At 43.4% G+C, this 22,124-nt stretch overlaps 1 protein-coding gene across 1 annotated transcript in view; it reads left to right on the plus strand.

The window, feature by feature from the left end:
• The first annotated feature begins 28 nt into the window (after positions 1-28).
• DSCR3 (DSCR3 arrestin fold containing) overlaps positions 29-22,124 on the plus strand; it is a 40,904-nt gene continuing 18,808 nt past the window's right edge. The window contains exon 1 of the mRNA XM_011365630.2: positions 29-409. Coding sequence (XP_011363932.1) covers positions 353-409 — 57 coding nt within the window. The 5' untranslated portion in view covers positions 29-352. The remainder of the gene's footprint in view (positions 410-22,124) is intronic.

Consider the following 22,124-nt stretch of genomic DNA (forward strand, 5'->3'; position numbering starts at 1 on the left):
GACCAGAGAGGACGCAGACTCCAGTCCCCACCGCCTTAGAGGAAACAGCGTAGCGCCTCCGCGCCGCACAGCCTGTCGGGAGCCGCCCCTCCCGCTGGTCAACGGGCGGGAAGGAGGACATTTCCGGCGTTTTGATTGTCTTTACGGAAGGGGTGGGGCTACCTGATCTCGGCCCTCTCGACCGGCGGGGGCAGGACGAGTGACAGTCCTTCGGCCCGCGCTAAGCTCCGCCCCTGCGCCGGAAGGAGGCGGGCGGGAGGTCACGTGACGCCAGGCCCGGCGGAGGAGAAAGGGGCGGGGCCTCCTCGGGTCACGTGCGGCAGGAAGTGGCGCTTGCTGCGGAGTTTTCGAGATGGGGACCTCCTTGGACATTAAGATTAAAAGAGCGAATAAGGTTTATCACGCCGGGGTAAGTGGAGTGGGCGGGCCTGCAGGTTTTGTCACTTCCAGGACCTCACTCACTCTGGGTGTCCCTGGGCGGGGCAGGGGCGTCTCCCCCAGGTGCGTCGTCCACGCGGACGGCTGCCCTACCGAGACGCCCCCAACGGAGTCGCCCTGTGTTCGGAGTCTTGTGGGCTTAGGGTCCGCAACCGGAACTGCAGCCCCATCCGCCCGAACATCCGGCTCCGGCTCGGGTCCCGGGCTTGAGCTGTGACAGTGAGCACCGAGGGCGGAGGAGCTCGGTAACCAAGCGACCCGTTCTCTCAATCCTAAGGTGACTGCAAAGCTCTAACGAATGAAAGGCAGAATTCACCTTCAGAACGGAAAGAGAGATTTCAGGCCTGCTCAGCGCTAGCACTATACAAAAGTTTCTCATATCTCAGGTTTTATTCTTTGAATAACACACAGAAGGAATGACATATTAAATTGCAGGCCCTCCAAAAAAAAATCTTAACTATACCATGAACAAGTTTTGTGCCACTGGCTACTTAACCTCCTCGGGCCTCAGTTCCCTTATTTGCAAAGTGAATCTTACTCTATCAGAATCAGTCATCCTGGGGAATTTAAAAATATGATTGTCCAGGTCTCATCCATAGAGAACTGATTTTAATGTGCAGCCAGGGTTGAAATCACAGTTTGCTCTCACACTCTGGAATAAAATGAGAGTAGTGGTTAGTCACATGAATGCAGCTTGGTTTCAAAAGAGATAGACTACCAGGCAGAGATCATGAATGTATGCTAAAAGCTTTGGGTGCAAAATAATTGGGGAAACCTGATGTTTACACAGACTCAAATTGTCACCTTAATTGCAAAGAGAGGAAGCTATCTTTAAAATAGAGGAATCTGTGTCTACAGCCATGCTACGCTGAACACAGCCGTCTGATCTCAGAAGCTAAGCAGGGTCGGGTCTGGTTAGTACTTGGATGGGAGACCATCTAGGAAGACTGGGTGCTGTAGGCATAAAAAAAAAGATAAAATGGAGGAATCTGGTAGTCCCCACCCTAACCAAGACCAAGGTGAAGATCACCTTCCCATCACCACTAATGAGATCGACATGTTCTGGCGTCATAATAGAGGGTTCTGGCATGGTACATTGAGAAGGATACAGCTCAGCCTGTGCAGTATATCTGCCAAAAATGTTTACCTAAATCAGTTCATAAGGAAACAATCAGGCATGTCCAATATTAGGGCCATTCTGTGAAATAATTGGACTGGATCCTTAAAAAATGTCAATGTCATGAAAACAGGAATTTTTCTAGATTAAAAAAGACTAAAGGGGGATGATAATCAAATACAATGGATAATTTTTGATAAATTAGAACATGGACTATTATATAATAGTTTTGTATTGGTGTTAAATTTCCCAAGTGTGATATTTATATTTGGGTTATCTGGAAGAATTTTGACATATTTAAGAGTTAGGTTACACAATTATTAAATTTTAAATGGTCCAGACATAAATTGTGTGTACACATGCGTGCACTTCCACATGTGAGGAGAAAAAGCAGATGTGGCAAAATATTAATCATCGGTGACTAACTGAAAGCTATATGGGTCTACTTTGTATTTTAAATAACATCTTTATTGAGATCTAATTCACATACTATAATATTCACCCTTTTAAAGTGTGGAATTCAGCGGTTTTACTATATTCACAGAGTTGTGGAATCATCACCATCTAATTTGAGAACATTTTTATCACCCTAAAAGAAACCCCATACCCATTAGCAGCCACTACTCCTCAGTCTCCCCTTCCTCTTAACCCTTGGCAATCACAATCTACTTTCTGTCTATGGATTCGCCTATTCTGGACATTCCATATAAATGAAATCGTACAATATGTGGCGTTAGTGTCTGGCTTCTTTCACTTAGCATAATTGTTTTCAGTGTCCGTACATGTAGCAGGAATCAGTTCCTCATTGCTTTTTATGGCTGAATAATATTCCATTGTATGGATAGACCACAGCTTATCCATTCATCTGTTGACATTTGGGTTGTTTCCACTTTTTGGCTATTGGGACTAATGCTGCTATGAACATTTTAGTACAAGTTTTTGTGTGACCATATGTTTTCATTTCTCTTGGATAGATACCAAGCAGTAGAATTGCCTGATGACATGGTAATTTCATTTTTAACTTTTTGAAGACCGAGTTTTCCAAAGCAACTATAACACTTTGCACTCCACCACAGTGTATGATGCTTTCAGTTTCTCCTCTACTTTGTATTCTCATGATTTTTCTGTAGCTTGGAAATTTAAAATAAGAATTAGGAGAGGCAGTGACTGAAGACTATATACATTTCGCTTTAATACTTATTTCATTAAAAAGTTAGCACATTCCGTTCAGAGATGTTACTCCAGTTGAGATGCTGAGATGTTTTCTGTGGTTTAAAATGTGGTACAAATAATGAAAAGTACATTTAGAAAAAAACGCAAGAAGTGGAGTCATAAAGTTGACTCAGCCAGAAGTTTTACACAGTTAGGACCAGTCCCTGTGGGTGGCACAACCGAAGTTGGTGTCAGCTATGCCCATCTTGTGCACATTTTTTCGGTGTCATTATCAGGACCAGTTGTTGGCTTTTGGAAGTGTTTCTCAGTCTTCGGTCGCTCTTACACTTCGGTCGCTCATGCATTTTACGCTAATGCAGTTACTATACTAAATGCATTTTAAAAGGAGACTTTATATGGTGACTTATGGTGATCGTAAAAGAAAAACCGATACAACTTATGAATAGATGGTTGCTATATTTTTTTAAGAAAGCCAGAAAAAGTTATTAAACAGATTAATCAGTTGACAGAAGTATACACATGAACGTATGTGTCTGTCTCACATGAGACACCACAAGATCTGAGACACAAGAGAGGGAGAACACAGGCAAAACAGTCACACCGCCGCCCCAAAAGCCACAGGGCACAACACCTGCGCTCTAGCCATTTCCTAAGGTCTCAGTGCCTTTGGACAGTGCGTGTTTCATGCACAATGATTGGCAAGGGGTGGCCTGTCCCACCCTCCCTTCTTGTAGCTGGCTGTAGGCGGAAGTAATAACATAAAAGTTTTCAGTTTTCTCTGTACATCTCAACAGCACTGGTAAAGATTCAGTTACTAAAGATTTGACTCATCGGTGGCAAGCACAGTACCTGTAATTCTCATGGTTCGCTTGAGGTGGCTGCCACCTATGTTAGCCTGATCCTTAGGTGATATGTCATTCAGATGAGACGTGTTTGTCCATGTAATCGCATAAAGCAGTCTTATGCTCTGTTGGAGGTACTTGGCAAACACTGGTGTGGGGTTTTGTCGGCCAGGCAGCATCACTCCCATTTTACTGATGAGGAAACTGAGGCCTAGCCAGGTTGAGGAACTTGCCCAAGATGATCCAGCTAATGACAGACCCTGGATTTCAATGCAGGTCAGTTAGATTTCAAAGTGTGTCCATCATTATGACCCCTCCCTATTATACTGGCCATTTTTATGCAAAATGGAGGAATTTTTAAAGTAGAAATAGTTGTTATTACTTTCCTAAAAGTGATGTAAATAGCTGTAATATTTCAATCTAAAAACCGCTGTGACTTCTCAGAAAATGTGCTGATTTTGTTACTGTGCTTTTCAGTCATAGTTGTTGTAGAAGCATTTGAAAATGACTTTGATTCTGTGGACACCAGAGAGCCTAAGTTATGCTTGGGTTTAAGATTGACATTTGCGTGTTTTCCTAGAAAAGAACACTCATTGAAAATTGATGTGGTTTTTTTTTTAAATCACAGTTGAATCATTAAAAAAATGGAAATATAATGCACGCCAAGTTAACAATTAAGCTTTTACATAAGGCCGGAATTGACAAGTCAGGTCCTCCTTCCTCTTGCCAACCCTCTTTTCTGTCCGGGGAGGTACCCACTGAACTTTGTGTCCTATTCCCGACATTTCCTCTGAATAACGGGTGTACATGTGCACGTGTGTGCGCGCGCACGTGCGCGCACATACACACACACACAAGCTTGTTCTTTTTGCTTAACAGTATATCTTTCTTTGTCTTGGATACTTTTCCTTATCACATCTTCATTAGTCTCATTCTTAGATTGTTATTTAACCAAAACAAATTAATTCCACCAATGTCTCTTGATCTTTTGAGGCCTAGTAGAGAGATAGGTAGGTAAATATGGAAAACAAAATGTGATAAACTATGTGTGGCATATGAAGGGCACAAGGCTGGGTATTGTCATCGCAGGGGAGAGGGCTCTTTGGGAGCTTTGTCGAGGCGCCGATGCTTGAACTAGTTTGAAATGTAAGTTTTCTCTGTACATCTCAACATCTCAACAGCACTGGTAAAGATTCAGTCACTAAAGATCTGGCTCGTTGGTGGCAAGCACAGTACCTGAGGGCCCCTCCCACTGAGGCCGGAAACGTGACTTGTGTTTTCAAAGCCCTATAGATGGTATGAGATGATCAAGCATGTGATAGAAAGTCCCTAATTCCATATTTCCAGCAAAAGCGATGATTTCCCAAAAGAGGACTTAACTAATATTGTTCTATAGTAACGTAAACTACCATAGCCCTTTGCAAGTCACAGTGCTTTAATCCTCACAGATGCCAAAGCGGTGGCATTTCCCTTCACTTTACGGTGAGAAGCCTAAGGCGCAGAGAATTCAATGACATGCCAAGGCACTGATAAGAGCGAATATTCGAAATTGCCTTTTTATTCCCAAATTCAGGACTCTGTGTGCCTTGTCTGGGTCTTAATTCTCATCTGTAGGATGGAGATGGTACCCACTCAAAGGGTTTGTTGTGTTTTAAGACACTTGTTATAAAGTACAAATTGCCAGTTATAAAAATAGTCCTGGGAATGTGAAGTACAGCACAGGGAATATAGCCAATAATCCTGTAATAACTACGTATGGTGCCAGGTGGGCACTAGGCTTAGCGGGGGGATCACTTTGTAAGGCATTTAAATGTCTGATCGCCCTGTTGCACAGATGAAACTAATGTAACATTGTATGTCAGCTTAACTGAAAAAAACAAAACAAAACATTTATTACAGGTTCTGACCCACAGTGGGGGCTCAAATGGCGGTGGTCGTGGTACTGTTAGGCTTTTCCGTGTCTTTTTATACTCAGAATTGCTCTGTCCGCCCCAGTGTTGATCAGGTGGTTCGTGGGCCCTGCAGATGGCACGCACGGTGAGCGCCTGTCCGGTGCTCTGCAGGCTGCTAGGTGGCTGGCTCTCCACGGTGGCCTTGGAGGAAGAAGGGCCAGTGGTGATAGCGTTTTGGGCACTGAAAGCTGAGTGTGGTTTTGGTATTGCTGTGTACTTCTTTGCTTGGTGTAGGAGATCTGTTCTTCATCAAAAAGTTGGACTCAAATGCATTGTAAATTGTTATATTTTCAGTGCACTGGAGGAGCTTATTGGTTAAAAGAACCCTGCAGTACATCGTTTTGTAATGTAAATATAATTCGTTTGTTTTTACAAATTCACTGTTTTACATCCTTTAATCCTGGCACAGGTACTCCTGAAAATGACACTGTTAAATATTATGGTTGTGAAAAACATAAATAAGAGATTTCCTCCCCAGCATAGCCAGGTTTCAGTGATAAGGGATTTAAGCACTGTCGCCACAAGAACCTCTAGATTTGCATTTGTCTTACTTGGCTTGCATTCATTTCCTGTTAAAAATATTAAAAAGGAAAAATCCTGTACATAACGGTTCATTATTATGAAGAGAAATTGCAAAGCTAGAATAGTATGGAGAAAAGCCTAACTGTTCTACTTCGTACCGCTGGATTCTCCATACACGAATGGTCAGTTACAGTGAATGCTGTGGTGAGTACTTAAGGGGTAAAAATGTGGACCTCTGAACTAGGAGGGATCTCATTTTGTGGCACGTATGAACCTTTTAGGAAAACAGTCATCTAAACTTTAAGCGAGTCTCTGTTCTCACGAATAATCTAATTCTCCTGCAAAGACTTGTCTCCTAAATCATACCCTCACCCCTGTGTAGCATATGAGAGGTATTTTCAGAATTATCCAAGCCCGTTGGAAAACTGGGGTGCAGTCAATTATCTGTGTAGTTCTCCACTTGCCGTCCGGTGGAGCAGATTTTGTGCTGGCCGGGACGTCGGTAAAGCTTGCCTGTGGGTCTGTTGATTCGTGGACTCTTCAGCAGCTGGACACGTCTCAGCATGTCACGGGCACCCTTGGACCCTGGCAGGCCTCTCGGACTTTGGCAGGGTAGTTGGCCTTTTCTGCCTTCCTCTTGATGCCGAGTCCCCAGTCCAGACCTCCTGACCTTGAGTCATCAGTCTAGACCTCTTGACCTCATGTCATCCTGGTTCAGCCAGCCATGCCGTCCCTGTGGGCTGACACCTGCAGTCTTGGCCTCCCAGGACCCGCGGCGCTCGTCCCCCAGTCAGAACGCCCAGCCGTGCTGCGCACAGGCAGGCCTTGTGCAGACGGCACCTCGTTTCCCCTCATCGACTCCTTTCCCTCTACAGAATCGGGAGAGCGGGTCTGTTCTGTAGGTGGTCCCAGCTCTCAGCCTGCCAGGGAGTTCGCGGCTGCTCTCTTCCTTCCCCTGCCACCCCTCCCCACCCCCACTCCCCCGCCCCGTCCTCCTACACCTCTGAACCTTGCGCCCTCTCACTCCACACTTTCTTTTGGGCTAAGCGGATCTCTCCGGGGCCCCCCATCACTGTTCTTGCACCTCTGCTCCCCGTTCTCTCCAGACCCCTCTTTCACCCCTTGCTGCCTGCCCTCAGCACGGGCAGGCTCCATGCGAGTCGTCAGCGGAAGCCAACCTTCCATCTGCGTCCACGGTCAGTCCAGCTGCACTTGGGAGTTTTGAACCCCCAGCTCTGAGTGCCTCTTCATCTCATTCAGCCTTTTTCATCAGGCAGTTGTTACATGTGTCTGCAGTTCCCTTACCAAGCGAGCCTGTGCCTCCACCCCCACCCCCGGGTAGTGTTCTCGGGTCCAGGTTCTGTTCACAGAACAGACTCGCCAGCCTAGCCGTCGGCGGGGTGGGCTGGCAGCCCCCCTCCCCCGTGAGCACACTCAGGCCGAACTGTCTCGGAAGAACATTAACAAATCGACCACTGACAATATTATGCGAACAGGAAAAGCACGATGTTCCGAAGCTCAGAAATAAACTTTGCCCTGTTTGGATGGATAGTTTAGGGAGGTCAGTCAGTGTGGTGGCTTGCTTCCGGCCCAGTCATGGTTCCTGCGGGAGCCCAGCTCACGATCCTCTTCTTGTCTGTTATTGTCTGTATAGTTGTACTTCATCTTACTGTGCTTCACTTTATTGCGCTTTGCAGACACTGCATTTTTTTTTTTTTAAACAAATTAAAGTTTTGTGGCAGCTCTGCATTGAGCAAGTCATTTGGCATTGTTTCTCCAACAGCATTTGCTCGCTTCAGGTCTCTGCCACATTTTGGTAATTCTTGCAATATCTCAGGCTTTTTCATTATTATTATTATATTTGTCATGCTAATATGTGATCAAGGAACTTTGATGTTACTCTGTAATTGTTTTGGGGCACCACAGACTGTGTCCATATGAGACAGCGAACTTGGTGGGTCAACGTCGTGTGTGCTCCAACTGCTCTACCAGCTGGCTGTCCACCCACCTCTCTCCCTGTCCTCAGGCCTCCCGATTCCTCGAGAAATGACAATATCGAAATTGGGCCATATAACCCCACAGTGGCCTCTAAGTGTTCAAGTGAAAGGGGTCCATGTCTCTCACTTCAAATCAGAAGTTAGAGATGATTCAGCTCAGTGGGGAAGGCGCGTAAGAAGCCGAGACGGGCTCACAACTAAGCCTCTTATGCCAAACAGCCAAGTTGTAAGTGTGAAGAAAAGTTCTTGAAGGGAATTAAAAGAGCTCCTCCAGGGAACACACGAACGATAAGAAAGTGAAACCGCCTTACTGCTGACATGGAGGAGGTCTCAGTGGTCTGGAGAGAAGAGCAAACCAGCCACAACATGCCCTTAAGCCACAGCCCAATCCAGAGCAGGGCCCTAACTCTCTTCATTTCTATGAAGCTGAGACAGGCTAGGAAGCTGCAGAAGAAAAGTATGAAGCTGGCTGGGGTTGGTTCATGAGATTTAAGGAGAGAAGCCATCTCCATAACATTCAAGTGCAAGGTGAAGCAGCAAGTGCTGATGCAGAAGCTGCAGCAAGTTACCCAGAAGACCCGGCTAAGATAATTAACGAAGGTGGCTGCACTAAACCACAGATTTTCAGTATGGACAAAACAGCCTTATATTGGCAGACAGTGCCATCTAGGACCTTCATAGCTAGAGAGGAGAAGTCAGTGCCTGGCTTCAAAGGACAGGTCGACTCTCTTCTTAGGAACTAAAGCAGCCGTGACTTTAAGTCGAAGCCAGTGCTCACTTTACCACTCCCAAAGTCCCAGGGCCCTTAGGAATTATGCTGAATTTCCTCTGCCTGAGCTCTGTAAATGGAACAACAGAGCCTGGCTGACAGCACATGTCAAAATGTCAGCCTTAGAAGTTTGGAAGAAGTTGATTCCTACTCTCACGGGTGACTTTGAGGGGTTCAAGACTTCGGTGGAGGAAGTAACTGCAGAGCATTAGAAGGGGAGCCCGAAGATGGGACTGAACTGCTGCTGTCTCATGATAAAACTTTCATAGTTGCTTCTTATGGATGAGCAAAGAAAGCAATGGAATCTACTGATGGAGATTCTGTGACAATTATTGAAATCACAAAGGATTTAGAATATCGCATAACCTTAGTGGAGAAAGCAGCAGCAGGGTTTGAGGGGACTGGCGCCAATTTTGAAAAATTCTACTGTGGATAAAATGCTTTCAAACAATATTGCGTGTTACAGAAAAAAATCGTTTGTGAAAGGAAAAGTCAACAAACTTCATTGTTGTCTTATTTCAAGAAATGGCCACAGCCCCCAACCTTCAGCAGCCTCCACCCTGGTCAGTCAGCAGCCACCGACATGGAGGCCAGACCCTTCCTCAGCAAAAAGATGATGACTTGCTGAAGGCTCAGATGATGATCAGCATTTTTTAGCAATAAAGTATTTTTAATTAAGGTATGTACCTCATTTTTTTAGGCATAATGCTATTACACACTTAAAAGGCTATAGAGTAGTGCAAACATAATGTCTGTGCACTGGGAATCCAAAACATTCGTGTGACTTGCTTTGTTGCGGTGCCCTGGACCGAACCCACAGTGTCTCCGAGGTCTGCCTGAACCGGGGGGGCAGCCTGCCCTCTCACTTGTGGGCAGAAGGCAGTTTAGGCACAGAGAAGTGGAGCCTTTCTCAGGGCGATGGAGAATACATCTCACCTTTCCTCTCTCAAGTGAACGTGGGTGTTTCTTCACAAACGGCTCAAGAAAATGAACAGTATTGTTTGTTTAGAATAAAGATTTTTCCAAAAAAAAAATTTAAGCAATGAAACTTTTATTAAATAAAATCTTATATAGAACTCTAATGTATCAGTTTTTATAAATGTAATAGTTACTGAAAGTTTGTCTTACAAGCAGGTAGAAGCAGAGCATTTCCATTTGAAGTGGCTCCCTCCCCGCCCTCCCTGACTCTTCCTCGGATCCCAAAGTGGCTGCCTAGGCATCCGCACAGGCCAGAACTCAGCAGTTCACAGTGTGAAAAGTGCCAGTTGCCGGACGTAATAATCTGTGGAGCCACCAGGTTGAACTTTTCCTATCAACCTATTTTATTTTGTCTGCACCAAGCTTACAGACTGTTAACTTTTTGACGTGATGCAGTGCATGCAACTAGGCTTAAAACATTTTGGATTTATTTGCTGGAGTATTTAAACCAAAAAAGGTAGCCTCCGACTCGACACAGACGGTAGACCCACCATCCTTGGTTATCAAGGACTGACTTTTGCCAAATTGACAGACTGCCCACCTGGGGTTCCTGGGCCAGCAAGTGCCGCAGAAACTGGTGGGGTTGGGCCACCTTTAGTGCGGTTCTCCCTCCTGATGTTGAAACTCGGGAGGGCAATGAGATTGTCACCTCTGGCTCTTGACAGGAAACTGCCTGGTTAAGCCATTCTGGCTCTGGATCGCAGATGCTCGCAAAGAACTTGCCTCCGAGAAACTGAAGGTCACACCCGCTGGCCAGCTAGTGCCAGGCAGGTTGTGGTGTGCAGCGTGGGTGCACGTGCTTCCCAATGATGGCCGGGTTCAGTGTCCTCCCCACCCCGCCCCCATGGTGAGGTTCTTACTTCTGCTTACGGTTTTACTGTCACACACCAGGCTTGATGGTAACCAAAACCGGCCCTTCCTGTGTTTTATTAGAAAAGATCATTTAAGGCCATTACTCTAAATCCCAAATCATCTTTGGGAAAGAAACAGAAGTGCCATCGAAGGAAAAGTAAGGGGTAGGAGGGCAGAAATTCTCCCCTTCAATAATAAGTAAAAAAAATAAATAAACTTTATAATTTAAAAAAAGTTAATTCAACCACACGTTTTGGACCTTTTAAAAGTACTCGTGTTAGTTTTGTAAGTTACATTTTTCTTGCTAAGAAGATTCAGGCAGTGTGAAGGAGTCCCAGTGGGAGCCGAGACTCCTCTGCCCCTCCCCCACTGCCCCATAAGCACGCTGCAGGATGTCACTCGGCAGCCCCAGCTCCCACAGTGGGTTCTTAGTGGCCATGGCCAGTGAGCCCTGGGCCACCGGACTAGCCCGAGGCAGAAGAACCGCCCCTGCGCTCCCGTGAGCGGCTGCGTGCGCCGCTGGCCTCGGCTGTCACCGCCAGCCCTGGGGTTTGCCTGCGCCTGGCCGCGCCTCGGATGGGGGTGCTGCACTGTTGTTCCCGTTTATACCCGTTCACCCCGACCGAGATTTCGGTTTGGTGGCCATTCGGGTCACGTTCTTTGGCTGGCTCCCTGTGCTCCATGGTCATAACTTTGGCGTGTAGTTAGGCCAGACTCTGTGATCGGAGCCACTAACACTTGTTTCTAGGCTGGAGTCCTGACTGTCACGCCGGTAGTTCCAAAGCAGTGTCCACATTCTAGACGTTCCGTGAGTTTTAATGATGCTGAAATCTGAAATCCAGTCATCGACATGAACCCATAACTCTGCTCTCTAACCCTGAAACAACACGGCTCGCCAGGACTCAACTCTCCCGCACCTACAGTCGACCCATGAACAGGGCAGGGGCTGGGGGCAGTCGAAATTCCACATAGAACTTGGGACTCCCCAAAACCTAACTACAGCCATCCTTCAGTATCCTCGAGGGATTGGTACCAGGACCCCCAGCAGACAGCAAACGGGGGTTGCTCAGGACCCTGATGTAGAACGCATACTGCAGCACACGGAGTCTGGGGCTTCCCAGCCAGGGGCGTGGACGCATCTGTGCATTTACTGAAAAACCTGCATGAACGTGAACCCATGAACCCGTACAGCTCAAACCTGCCTTGTTCGAGGGCCAGCTCTACTGGCTTTTATTTTTACTTTTTGTGACTAGCGTTGGCAATCTCATTTTGCCTCTTTCTTCCCAGCTTGCTTAGTGACCCAGGTTTCTTTTCCAGACTCTCAAGAAGGTTTCAGAACTAGGGATTTCAGAGGTATCTCCATCGGACAATGATCGTGGTTTTTGTCAGCACGTTTGACTTGGCGTTTACACCGCTGCTCATGCTAAGCAGGAATCAGTGTTACTACTGCACTGATTGTCTCTGCGTTTTTTTAACTGACGTGCGTCGCATGCAGTAGATCACTCTTTTCAGCATAGAGTTTGCAACTGTGACCTCCATCACAGTCAAGGTATGGAACAGCTGTGTCACCCCCCAGATTTCCTCGTGCCCTTTGTTGTCAATGCCCCCAGTCCTGGCAAACACGGATCTCGTTTCCATCCCAATAGTTGGCCTTTTCCAGAGTGTCGTATAAATGGCATAAATACGATGACGCAATCTGCAGGCTTTTGAATCTGGCCCTATCACTTAGCACTATGCCTTTGAGAGTCATTTGAGCTGTAGTGCATGAGAGTAGGTCAGTCTTTTTTTTTTTTGCTGAGTCGTCTTTGGATGTCGTCTTTTAGAATCGTCTTGAATGGATGGGCCATGGTTCATTCAGCCTCTGAAGGACATTTGGGTGATTTTGAGCAAAGCTAGCTACTAGAAACGTTGGTGAGCAGATTTTTGTGAGAATATAATCTTTCATTTCACTTAGTAAAATCTAGAAATGGGATTGCTAGGTAGCATTGCCTCAGTTTTAACGATGCATTCTCTTCAAAATTCTCCTTTCTAGAACTGTAGTCAACGCCACATAATGTTTGCCATTATTTACTACATGGAGAAATATCGGGTGATCTTGTATTTTTTAAACAAGATGGAGAAAAATTGTTATAAAGAATAGTGGAGGTGGGGGATACCTAACAAGTCACAATCTCTTTAATGTGTCTGATTTTCATTTTCCAACCGAATGGGTCTCTAAGTGCCACTAGAGAGACGAGAGTGTTTCAACAGGCAGTTGATTGTCTAACTTGTGTTTTTCTGCCTAGCTCAGTGACTTGCCTTGTGATTTTTTTAAAATGTTAGTTAACTACTTAGTGCATCTGAGTCCCTGTCGGTAAATTCAGGGCAGTGCACTCTTGGTGTGTACAAGATCTCCAACTAAATGTGGTGTGAGACTCCCAGGTGGTTGTAAGTGTTACTGAAATGTCAGGACAGAAGGAGACTTGTTCAGATACACAGAGGACTCCTGGGGACAGTGATGGGTGTCACAGCTCATCCTGCTGCTGGGACCATCAGAAAGCAAAAGATATTGGAGAGAGAATGGCTGAGGCGTTAACTAAAAGGCTGTCACTTCTCTGGACTGTATTCAAGTCCAAAGCAAGAGCTAATGCAGAGAAATGTGACGATCTTGACATCTTTCCCAGAGGAAGACCACAATGCCCTTAGGTTATAAAAATTCAAGGGCTTAGAATTTTGTATATTCAGATCTGGAGGCCACTCATTCTGAGATTGATCTAATTTAAAAGTTGATTTACTCTGTTAATAGTTAATTAATTCACATGATTCAAAATTTGTGAGTTTCAAGATGGATGCATCTACCCCCCGCTACCCTGCAAGTCCTCTTCTATTGGGCAACCCAAAGCTCTCAATTTCTTGTGATTCCTACCAAAAATATTTTATCCTTATACATGTAAATATGTACAAATGTTCTTTTTCTCCCCTTTTTGCACAAATGGTATGATATGTAGAATTAAAAAAAAAGAATACATATGTACACTAATGTGAGTGATTTCCACAATACTATTAAAGGGAGAAACCACGAGTCTATTGTTGGAATTTCGGCTGTTTAGTCTTTTGTTATTACAACAGTCTTGCAATCAGTTATGTTCTTAAGTCATTTTACATGTCTATACGTATCTGAGAGAAATTCCTAGAAGTGGATTTGCTGGGCCCATGTGTTTGTAAAATGTTTTTTGTATTGCCAAACGCCCCTTACAAGGTTATGATATTATAGATGTCCACCCTCCCCCCGCAATGTATGAGAGTGCTTGTTGCCCTGCCCACCCCCTGCATAATGTGATCAATTTTTTTCATCCCTGTTAATCTGATAGGTGGAAAATGGCATTTAAGTTAGTTTTAATGAGCATTTCTCATGTTATTGAGAATGAGTATATTTTCATGAGGTTAGGAGCAATTTGCGTTTTCTTGATTCTGTGAACTATGTCCTTATAGGTGGAAAATCTAATCTGATAGGTGGAAAATGGCATTTAGGTTAGTTTTAATGAGCATTTCTCATGTTATTGAGATTGAGTATATTTTCATGAGGTTAGGAGCAATTTGCATTTTCTTGATTCTGTGAACTACATCCTTATCATTTACCTGTTCTTTACATATTTCATTGGGTTGTTTATGATTTTCTTTCTTTTTTTTTTTTTTTAAGTTACGGATAGTTCCTTAGTTGATATTGCTCAAAATCACTTTCATGAAACTATTTTTGGTCACATTTGTAGTCATATTTATTCAGAGTTTTGACTCACTCATAGAAAGGCCTTTCCCCCCACTTTGATATGATAAAAATCACTCTCTGTGCTTTCTTCTAAAACTTTGTTATTTCAGTTTTTACCTTTGGTGCGTTGAGAACTTTTTGTGTGCAGAGGTTTGCAGAATGGACCCAACTTCATCTTTTTTTTTTTTCCCCCCCCAGTTCTTTGGCCAGTTTTCCCAGTATCGTTGATTAAATAAATATTCTTCCTTTTCCTTTTGGTTTTAAAATGCTGCCTTTATCATCTGTTAATTTCCCATACTACTTGGTCTATTTCTGGGCTTTTCATTCTCTTCTGTTGACCTTTCAGCCTGCACATGTCCTGTACCACTTTGTAAATTATTGTGGTATTTTAATATCTCATAGGGCTAGTCTCTCTTGTTTATTTTTTCAAAATTTATTATTCTTTATGAACCCTATAATCAGCTTGTCTAGTCTGTTTCAGCCCCCTCCCCCCCCAAAAAAAAAACAATTCTAATGTTATGTTCTTTAGGATTGCGTTGCCTTTATCGACTGACTTAGGGACCGTGGAAATGTTGAGTGTTACACCCTCCTGTTCAAAAACATAGTTTGGCTTTGTTCATGTTTTCTTTTGTGCCCTTCTGCCATGTTTTAAGTTTTTGTCATATCAGAGTTTTAGACATATCCTGTTAAATCGATCTATGATATTGTAACTTTTTTGTTGCTTTTAAAAATAGTCATTTCTTCTAGTGCGTCTTATTGCTATTTTGAACGTCAATGCCTTGTTGATTTATGTATATTAATTTTGTACCCAGTTATCTTCCTTCCTGAAATTCTATTTATATGGATAGTTTTTCAGTGAATTCTTTTGGGTTTTTTTCAGATATACAATCATGTAATCCGCACATAATGATTATTTTACCTCTTCCTTTTCAATTTCCGTACTTATTTCTGCCTTTAGTTTCATTGCATTAACTGGTATTTCTAGGACATTAACAGAGGTGCTAGTGGTTGGTCATCCTTGTTTTATTCTGACTTAAATGCACCCTGTCTCATTTCCCATGAAGTTTGATGCTGGCTTTTGATTAAGGTAGATATGTGTTGTCATGTTAAGGATATATCCTTCTATTCTTCTTTCACTAAGAATTTTATCAAGAGTGAGTATTTAATTTTAGCAAGTGACTTCAGCATCGTGGAGATGCTTGTATGAATTTTCTTTGAAGAGAGAATATAGTAAATTGTATTAATTTCCCTCAGTAATTGAACTGTCCTTACATTCCTGGACTAAATTTCACATAGTTATGGAATAATATTCTCCTAAGTAGCTACTGGATTGTATTTGCTGATATTTGATTTAGGACCTTTGCATCGGTATTTATAAGTAAGAAAAATCTAGTTTTATGTGTGTGTAGATTTTGTCTTTGGTGTCATTGTTATATTTGCTTTATTATTTAAAAAGAAGTTCCTTTTCTGTGTTTTGGAATGGTTTAATACTGGAATTTTCTGTTCTTTACACATTTGGGAATGACTCGTGAAACTCTGGGCCTGGTGCTTTATGGAGGGACTTATTATAATTTTCTCTTTTTTATGGTGGTTGATTTGCTTAGGTGTCATGTCTCTTTTGGAGTTAGTTTGGGTGAATTATATTTTCCTAGAAAAACAATTCACTTTATCAGCTTATCAGATTTATTTATATGCAGTTGAACAATGTGTTCTCTTATTATTTTTTAATTACCTCTATGTCACTGATATTTCTCTCTTATTTCTTATTTTGGTTCTTAGTGTTTGCATCCCTCTTTTCCCCCTTGATTAAATTAATACTTTGCTTTGGGTCCCCCCACCCCCCGAAAGAAGGAACTGTTGGATTTATGTATGGGCTAATGTGGTCAATTTTCAGGGCGTAGAGTTTCACATGTGCCCGTCGGATTTGTAACTTAGGTCTTCTGCATCCTCTCTGCTGTTCGTCCCCTTTTTCTGTCATGATCTAAGAGGGGTAAGTTAACGGCCCCGCAGCGAATGTGTTTACTCCCTCCCTCCTCACGCCCCTGTAGTTTTGCTTTCTGAGTGCTGCTGCTACGTTGTTTTTTTATCCGCAGATAGTACCACTACGACCTGTCTTCACCGTGAGCTGCACCCTTTAGAATTCTGCCGTGCTTTCTGGTGTCTTGTTCAGTCCCTCATTCTCTGAATTCAGGCTTGTCCGATACTAAGATTTCAACCCATGGTTTCTTTCTTTGCTTTTGCATATCCTTTCTTCAGCCTTTTCAAAAAAACCCCACGTAAAAGTTTTTACGTGCTTCTCTGTTGTACAGCATAAAATTGGGTTTTGCTTTGAGATGTGATCTGAATATCTGTTTTTTAATAGACATCAGTTTAGCCTGTTTATGAATATGACAAACATTTGGCATTAATTCTGTCATCGCCACTTCGTTGTCATTTGGGGAGATTGTTTTTTGAGTAACTTCTAAAACATCTTTCTCTTTACCATCTTGTTTGCTTTATATTGTTTGTATAATTTTCTAATAATTTGGCCTTTTATTTGTTACAGTTGTTACTCTTACAGTTTTTTTATTATGCCTTAAATCTTCTTAGACCTTATTTATTGACTCCCTACTACAAACAGTTCCCTTCTTAGACCTTATTTGATTCCCTACGATAAACAATGATGTAATTAGTGTATTTCCTCTTCTTTCCAGCTCCCTTTCTTATCTCCCACCAATTGGATTTTAGTTATTTACAAATATTACCTTTATGCTGTTCACCTGTGTTCACTTTGTTGTACTATGTTCTTCGATTTGTAACTTGGAATCAGCACTGTCCAATAGAACAGTCTGTGATGATGTGAATGTGCTGTTTTATCTGCCCTGTCCGTTAGGACAGCCACCAGCCCTAACGTGGCTTTCAAACCCTTGTAGTGTACGTAGTGTTACTGAAGACCTAAACTTGAAATTTTATTTAATATTAACATAAATTTAAGCCACATATGGCTTGTGGCTATCAAATTGGAAAGCATAGCTTTAATGATACATTTTTAAATTCCAGCTGTCAAAAAATAGGGACATTACATTACACTACCACACACCTTACACTCCGTTACACACTACCACCTACATTTATGCTCCCTTACTCTCAACTAGTGTTATTTAAATAATCCCTGCACCGTCAGGACTTGTCTTTTACATTCTGTTCTCTCACCCTGAGCATCAAGTATCACTTATTCTTACTCATACAGTGAAATGGACTCAGTGTTCTTTTGACAGAGTTCTAGCCATCCCTTGGGTAGTTACAGTTCCCCATCTAGTAAGTTCCTCAAGAAGGATTTTCGTGCTGTGTTCCTTGGGTTTGGTTTGTTTGTTTTTGCACATTTAAAACTCCTCATACTTGACTGTTTGGGTAGCTATAAAATCGTAGGATCACTGTTTCCCTGAGCGCTGCAATGGGTGTCGCTGTGCTTGCATTTTGAATTGCATCTGGCTGTGGAGAAGGCTGATTTTTTTCCCCTCTTATAAGTGACTTGATCTTTTTTGCCTGACTCATAAAGGATTCTTTCTTTTTTGAAGTAGAATGGTTTTACTAGAGTGGGCCTGTTTCTTGACCGTTCCTGATTCATTTGCCCTTTTAATATTTTTAAATTAGATGAGTAAATATTTGTTCTTTTTCATCATTTCAGTTTCCTTGTTTGGGAACTTCGTTATTTATATAATGGATGTTCCTCACCATCTCTTATATTTATCATCTCTTTGGTGATTCTTTTACATTCTTAAATTTTTATTTAATTTGTTTGAATTTTCTCTTATCTATTCCATGTGTATTTTGTGCCCCTTTCATTTCTACCTCCTTTTCTGTGGTGGTTTTATTTTTTTCCTTCCATTTCTTTTCTGATAGTTCTGTCTCTTCCTGTTGCCTCACCATTTCATCATCCCTCAGCTCTTGGATTCATCCTTTACAGAAGCAATTGCTTCATCACATTTAAAAAATTCGTGGTGAAATGTGTGTTCATAGTTTTCACTGGCTTGGTGGAGCTGTTTTTCTGGTGGATGGCCATTTATTCGTTCAGTGAACACCCATCAGGTGCCTGCTGTTGTGATCACCCCTGCCCTGTGTAGTTTACATTCCAGGGGACAGATAATAAATAAAATAGGTAACCACTTACGTAGTATTTTCGAAGGTGACAGGTGCTACAGAACAGAGTCCGTGAGTGCTGGGGAGGGGCAGGGCAGTTTTGAATAGGGATGGTCAGGGAAGGCCTCCCTAAAATGGTGTCATTTGAGCAATGACTTAATGGAGGTGAGGGAGCAGTTGTTAAAGAAAAAATTATTCGTGACATCTGTGAAGGCAGTAAAGCAGACCCTTCAAGGTGTAGGGACCGCGTGGCGTCTTGCTGTGGGGAGAAGTCAGGCTCAGCTGTGAGTCCGGCATGGGCGGTGGGAGTTGATAGCCAAGGAGCAGGGTGGGCATCAGCAGATGGAAGATTACTGAGAGGAGACATCAGGGGTTGGGGTCTGACTAAGCCGACCTAACAAGGGCTTTGCTGAAAGTGGGCCACGTGATCAGATGTCACCTGGGGGAAGGTGGAGGATAGGACGAGGAACCTGATCAAAGGTGATCAGATACACAGGACGGCTAAACTGACTTAGCAGCATTCTTGCTAAAGTTGGACAGAGTAGAGAGGAACATGGAAATCTAAAAGTTGAGGCCTATTTGAAAAAGAGCTCAAGGGAGGCTGAGTAGAGTTTGGCCAAAGAGAGAATCTTTGTCACAAGCCACGTGGGTATCCGGAGCAAAAGCACCCAGGTGTGGGGAAGAGCATGTGCAGACGCCCTGAGGCTGGAGTGTGCGGGCAGGTTAAAGGGAGAGCAAGAGGCCAGTGAGGGCTCGGAGGAGTCACGAGGGGAGAGTTAGGAGACGAGGTCTCACGGGTCAGGAGGAGGGGCAGATGCCCCTTTGGGAGGACTCTGGTCTTCACCCCGAGTGAGGTGGGGGCCTCTGTAGGGTCCTTTAGTAGAGGAGCAACATGATCTGTCTGTGTGCTCATCATCAGCCACTTGGATTTCTCTCCAGCCGCTCTCATCTTTACTCGCATTATCTGTCCGCTGGTTCTTTTCATGTCACCTTCTTGTAGGAGATGAATTTATTCCTAGACCAGGTCTGCTGAGGTTTTATGCATTGTTTCTTTAGACTTTACTTTTCGCCCACTGGTGAGATAAGCCCCTGGGGAGGTTTTCACAGTACAGGGGGCCTCAGTACCTCCCTCTGCTGCGGAGACAGACGACGGCTTCCTGCTTCCTGCTTCCTGCTTCCTGCTTCCTGCTGCCTGCGTGGGGCTCATTTGTAGGATTTCTCATTGGGCCTCCTATGCTCCTTAGAACCTGACCAGTTCCTCCCCCCATGCCCTCACCTTGCAGGAGCATATTTCCACAGCCTTGGGGCCTCGTTTCGGCTTTTGACTCCGTGCCCGCCCCTTCCCCGTCGTCCACTGCCCCGTCTCTGTCCAGCCTTCACTCTTCAGCGGCTCTTCCACGTACTTCATGGCATGTAACTGTCTCCTTGCTTCACTGAGAATGGAGTTCATGGTTTTCTTTCTGGTTCATCTGGTTGATTTTCAGGAATCCAGAGGGGAATGCTTACTTGACATCTCCATATTCAAACCCAGAGCCCTAATCGTGGGTTCGATATTTAATTCCAAAGAACAAGAAAGAAAAAAAGTGTACTTTTTTAGTGGCCGTTTACATTTAGAGAAGACAGAAAATGTCCTCTCTTATACCAGCCTTTGGATAAACATGGTAGTGGTTTATCCACTTCAGCATGGCTGTGAAGACCAGGTATGACCAGTAGCCTCTGAACACCTTGTTCCCAGCCTGATCGTTTGGTTTGTCATTGAAGATGGCTGCTTGAGGTCTGTCTCTAGACTCGGCTCCTCCAGCGCAGAGACCGGAGCTGATTTGCTGTAGGCTGTGTGTGTGTCGGGGGGGTACCCTCGAACACATCACCTTGCAGAGGGATAAGATTTCATTCATAGTGCTGGTGAGAACCGAAGCGTCTGTGCTGGCCCACTGACCAATAGCACAGGTGCAGCCCCTGTTAAGGGGCAAGATGAGCAGTCTAAAGCATTGGGATTGTCATCTCGCATCTTCGCATGCACACACGTGTGGGGCCTGCACCTGTCTCTCACCTGCGTCTTTTTTCTCTGGCGAAGGGCTTCCTTGATGAGAAGACCAACGCTCTGGCTCTTCCCCCCTAAAAGAGAGCACACGTGCACATGGTTTTGTGCATTGTTTCCGAGGTTCATTGCCATCCTTAAGTCTGTGAGTGGCCTCTCTGAAGTCATGGCCCCCTCTTACGTTGGGTGAGGCACTGGCACGATGCAGAGCCGTAACTTTGTTTTCTCCTTGTGGGCAGTTCTAGATAAAAGTCTGCGGGGGACAGGGGGCCTCTCTGTGAAGTCTGGGGTGTTCCTTAATTTTTAATTACTCAAGTTCATTCTTTCCTCATTTGCAGGATTAATCAAGAATTGTCTGGTATACCCAAAACTACAATGTTATATGTCAGTTAAATCTCAATAAAGAAAAAGAAAAAAAAGATAGTTTTCTCATTACCATGGCTCATGTTGAAATGTCTTTTATTTCGAAAATTCTTGGGCTACACTTGGACTAATTCTATATCCTCTCTTTGTTGGTAGGAATCAAATAGACCTGCATATTGGTAGAATGTCTAATTGGTCTACAAATATTTTATTTTGTATTCTCTCTACTATATTCTTTCTTAATTAAAATCAGAGAGTGACAAAAGAGTCCCTTGGGTCATAAAATATTTACTCCGCTTACTTTCAAGGTACTTCACTTCCAAGGTGCTTTTTCCTTCTTACACAATAGCGATTAAGGAAAGAGAAGGTTCTTTTGATGTCATGATTATAATATGCCAATTAGTGGTCAACCTGGATCCTGGTCCCACGAGGTTAACTGGCAGTGTCATGATTAAGAAGAAGCAGAACTATCCTCTAGTGCTATTGTGTTGTTTAATTGATAAAATTCATGAAATAATTTTATCTTATTTTATTTCTGGGACATACTAGTCAAGTATATTTTTAAAAATATACTAGTGGATTTAAATTTTTAAAAATGAGATTTATAGTTCATTTGGGTTATACAAAAATTAATAGAATTAATTTTAATTAAATTTAAAAGTGAAATTAATTCAGAAGAATTATCATTTAAAATCACTTATGAGCTTTTTGTGTTAACAAAAAGTTCTGTTCCTTGAACTGCTTAAAAAGGAGAAGTTAGTGTTTGTTTTAATTTAGACTTCAGAGCTTTGGAATGGGGAGCAGGAAACAAAATCAAAAGAACATATTTAAGGGGCATAAAATAGTCCCTGCTCCCCAAATTCCATGTCAGGGGAGAACCTGGTGAAAGTTTTTTCACCAGATGACTAGAGGAAATAACAGGTAAACAGATTTAAACAGCACTAAGAGATTTTTTCAATGCTTCGATCTGCAGGCCATGTTAAAATTTTGCTGTTTTTCTTTTCTTTGGTTGTGTTGTCCGCTTTCTGCCATCGTATTACCATTCGACGGCAGTCCTGCCCCATTTCTGCAGGTCATTTCAGAAACCCACTGTTTCGTATTTATTGTGGATTCTCTTTCCCCTCCGGTTGGTGCTATTTAATCTCCTCGACTTCCTGTTCCTCTGAACTCCCCTCCACCCCCCACCCCGTAACAAATTGAGACTATCAAGTTCTATGGC

Source organism: Pteropus vampyrus, unplaced genomic scaffold, assembly GCF_000151845.1.
Source record: "Pteropus vampyrus isolate Shadow unplaced genomic scaffold, Pvam_2.0 Scaffold114, whole genome shotgun sequence".
Classification (NCBI taxonomy): domain Eukaryota; kingdom Metazoa; phylum Chordata; class Mammalia; order Chiroptera; family Pteropodidae; genus Pteropus; species Pteropus vampyrus.